At 51.1% G+C, this 3,737-nt stretch overlaps 1 protein-coding gene across 1 annotated transcript; it reads right to left on the bottom strand.

Annotated features, from left to right (window-relative positions):
• Positions 1-2,242: 2,242 nt before the first annotated feature.
• LOC107646718 (uncharacterized) lies at positions 2,243-3,436 on the bottom strand. Its single transcript, XM_016350882.1, has one exon. It carries the CDS (start codon positions 3,434-3,436, stop codon positions 2,243-2,245), a length of 1,194 nt encoding a protein of 397 aa, XP_016206368.1.
• Positions 3,437-3,737: the final 301 nt, after the last annotated feature.

Here is a 3,737-nt window from a genome sequence, read left to right as displayed (position 1 = left end):
GACATAGTCCATCTGGTCGGGGCATAGGCACTTCAGCAAGGGTTGGTTCAATCCTCTCTTGAATAGTTGGCCCTATATTACTACATACTTGGCCGCCTCCCTCCTTATCGCCTTCGCAGCCTTAGCCTTGTAAGGGAGCTTACCGTTTTCCAAGAAGTCGGTAATCGGATCGATCCATGAGGGGACGATGTCTGCTCGGGTCATGCACAAGGCAACTGTTGGTTCTTTTACCAATCCTTGAATCAAGGACCGGTTTCCCGTCCCTGGCTTTGTGCTGGCCAGCTTCAATAGGAGGTCGGCTCGCGTGTTCTTTTCACTTGGGACATGCTGCACCACGACCTCATCGAACACTTTGCTTAAACTCCTGACTCTTTCCAGGTATTTTTGTAACAGGGAGTTCCTGGCTTGATAGGTTCCATTGATTTGGGAAGTAACGACTTGAGAGTCGCTATTCATCTCCGCTCTGGTTGCCTCGACCTCTTTTGATAAGAGCAAGCCACCAATGAGGGCCTCGTATTCTGCTTGGTTGTTAGAGACCGGGAATTCGAACTTGATAGACTACTCGTATACCATTTCGGTCGGGCTTTCTAGGATTATCCCTGCCGCCCCCCCAAAATGTTTGGTTAGAAGCTCCGTCCACATGGATTTTCCACCGCGTGTCCGGGGCCTTGTGAGGGTCTCGGGTTACTTCAACTAGGAAATCGTCCATTGCCTGGGCTTTAATTGCGTGTCTGGGCTCGTATTTCAGATCATACTAAAACAGATCAACTGCCCAAGTCATCATCTGTCCCATCAGGTTAGGTTTTTGCAAGACTTGGCGGATCGCTTGATCCGTCCTGACGGTCACTCGATGCCCCTCGAAGTATTGCCTCAATCTTTGGGACGAGATCAGGAGCACATAGGCTTGCTTTTCCAATTTGCTGTATCTTAGCTCTGCGCCTTGTAGCGCTTTGCATATAAAGTAGACTGGCTGTTGGACCTTTTCTTCTTCTCGGACAAGGACAACTGCCAAGGCTTCTTCTGTTATTGCCAAATACAGAAATAGCGTCTCGCTGGCCTTGAGCTTGCCAAGGACTGGTGGTGCTGAGATTATGCTTTTGAAGTGGTTGAAAGCCTCTTTGCACGCTGGGGTCCACTCGAAAACTATTCCTTTTTTTCATGAGGTTGAAGAATGGAAGGGCTTTGGCCGCCAACGCACCGAGACAGGGACGTGAGTCTTCCAGCCAACCTCTGCACATCCTTGATGCATCCCGGGATCGTCATTTGCAAAATAGCTTCACATTTTTCAGGGTTAGCTTCAACCCCCCTCTGGGTTATCATGAAACCTAAGAATTTCTCGGCCTCCATGGCAAAGGCGCACTTGAGGGGATTAAGCCTCACGTTGTGCCACGGGAGAGACGTGAACACAGTCTCTAGGTCATCGACTAGGTCTTCCGATTGGCCGGTCTTTACCAAGATGTCATCCACGTACACCTTTACCGACTTTCCGATCAGGTCGCTGAAAACCTTGCTCATTAGCCTTTGATAAGTCACCCCCGCATTCTTCAATTCAAACGGCATTACCCTATAGCAATAAGTGCCACCTGGCGTTATGAACACCACGGTATCTAGTTATACACAGAATACGCATCCATGAAGCTCAGAAAATGATAACCCGCCGTCGCATCCACTGAAGCATCAATATTGGGAAGGGGGAAGGAGTCCTTAGTGCATACCTTGTTGAACTTCTCCAAGTCTCCCTCAGGTTCGAACCTCGGTTTGTCATCAATCCTAGCGTCCAAATTGGCTAGGAAGACCCCAGATGCCTTCTTCGACTTCTTCCTTAGGGAGAGGCTGGCGTTGTCGCACACAACCACCATTTCTAGGTCTCCTCTAAGGAATCGCACCGACCCATCGTCGGCGATAAATTTCATGACCAAGAGTTTGGTGCTTATTACAGCAGAGAATTCGTTGATTGTTTTCCTCCCCAAGATGACGTTGTAAGCCGTGGAGTCTCTCAGAATGACGAACTCCGCCATCAGCGACCTCTTTTCTTGTCCCCCTCTAATGCAAACCGGGAGGGCAACTATCCTGTCAGGTTTTATGAAGTTATCCCCTAAGCCGACCACCCCGTGTTAGTGGGTCTTTAGGTCGGTTTCTCGGAGACCCAGGGCGTCGAAGACATTTCTGAACATGATGTTGGAGTCGGCGCCGGTGTCAACAAGAATTCGTTTGACCAGGCCTGTTCCAACTCTTGGCATGATCACCATGGGGGGTTCTCCGGGATGTCATGGAACCATTGGTCTTCCGGTCCAAACGATATTGTTGGAGTTTCCCTGGATGAGGTTTTACAATTGCTTGATGATACGGCCAAGATTTTAGCATCCTTCTTGGTCGCAGACTTAGACCTGGGGGGTGTGTCCCTTCCTATTACAACGTTAACAACTGTGAGGCCATGCTCGTAGTCTTCGTTGGGCTCTTGCCTTGGCTTCACGGCTCGGCCTTTGTTCTCTTTAGAACGCTCTCGCTCTCTCCTCCTGGGTTCTCTTATGAATTGTGAGAACTCGACGAGTTTTCCTTCACGAATGGCTTGTTCCAAAGCATCCTTTAAATCGAAGCAGTCTTGGGTTTTGTGGCCAAAGCCTTTGTGGTAGTCGCCGTACAGGTTCTTGTTCCTGCCTGTTCTCTCCTTGGGTTGGCGGGGTTTCGACAAGATGCCTTTGTCAGCTATTTGTTGGTATGCCTCAACAATCGGGGCCGTCAGAGGGGTGTAGTTTGTGAACTTTTCTACTCGGGGGAAAGGCTTGAAAGGTTTAGTCGATCCTCCATCCTTGGAGAACTCCTTGGGCCTTTCCCCGCACCCAGGTTGGAGGGGAGGATGGTTGGTAGGCTGTCGTTTGTTGGCCGCCACCACCTGGCTGACCTCTTCATCGTTGATGTATTCTCTTGCCACGTTCTGGATTTCTTGCATGGTCCATACAGGTTTGGTGGTGAGGTGTTTCCTAAAGTCTTCGTTCGACAGCCCGTTCGTCAGACACAGGCTGGCCACCGAGTCGGTCAGGCCATCGATCTCCAGGCATTCATCATTGAACCTGTTAAGATACTTTCTGGTCAATTCCCCGTTTCTTTGGGTTACCCCTAGGAGGTTAATCGGGTGCTTGGCTTTAGCAATGTGCGTGGTAAATTGGGCTAGGAAGCCATGAGTTATGTCTGCGAAAGTCGTCACGGACCCTTGGGGGAGCGCGTTCAACCATCGGATTGCTGGTCCCGCCAGGGTTACGGGAAAAGCGCGACACTTCACCTCGTCACCCACACCCTCCAAGTTCATCCTGGCCTCAAAGGCCGTTAGGTGTTCTTGGGGGTCCTGGGTTCCGTCGTATCTCATGTCCATTGGCTTGTCGAAATGCTTCAGCAGCCGGACCTTGAGAATGGAGTGGTAAAAAGGGGTTGCTCCCATGATTATAGGGTTTCGTCGCCTTCTCAATCTCTCCCTGCTCTCTTTTCGGTCTTCTGCCTTAGCATGAGTCGCGAAGGGCCGAGTGTAGATTATGGGGTCTTGTCATCTTCTCGGTATTTCCCTACTTTCCCTTGGCCCTCGGACTCCGTGCGGGTCGAGGGAATCGGGAGCCCGTTGTACGCCTGACGTGGTTCCTCCGGGGACTTCTTCCCCGGGTTTCCCCTCTCCTTTGAGGAGACCAGGCGCGAGGTTGACTCGGGCCGGGTCAGTAGCGCTCCCTGACCGCTAGCTCCCTCTCAAG

Source organism: Arachis ipaensis, chromosome B6 (genome assembly GCF_059453495.1).
Source record: "Arachis ipaensis isolate K30076 ecotype BB chromosome B6, ASM5945349v1, whole genome shotgun sequence".
NCBI lineage: Eukaryota > Viridiplantae > Streptophyta > Magnoliopsida > Fabales > Fabaceae > Arachis > Arachis ipaensis.
The sequence above is the reverse complement of the archived record's forward strand: the minus strand, read 5'-3'. Positions and strand labels throughout refer to the sequence as shown.

What these genes read in the sequence shown, in the direction of transcription:
- LOC107646718 (XM_016350882.1), bottom strand. Translation starts at nt 3,436, where the DNA reads ATGGGAGCAACCCCTTTTTACCACTCCATTCTCAAGGTCCGGCTGCTG.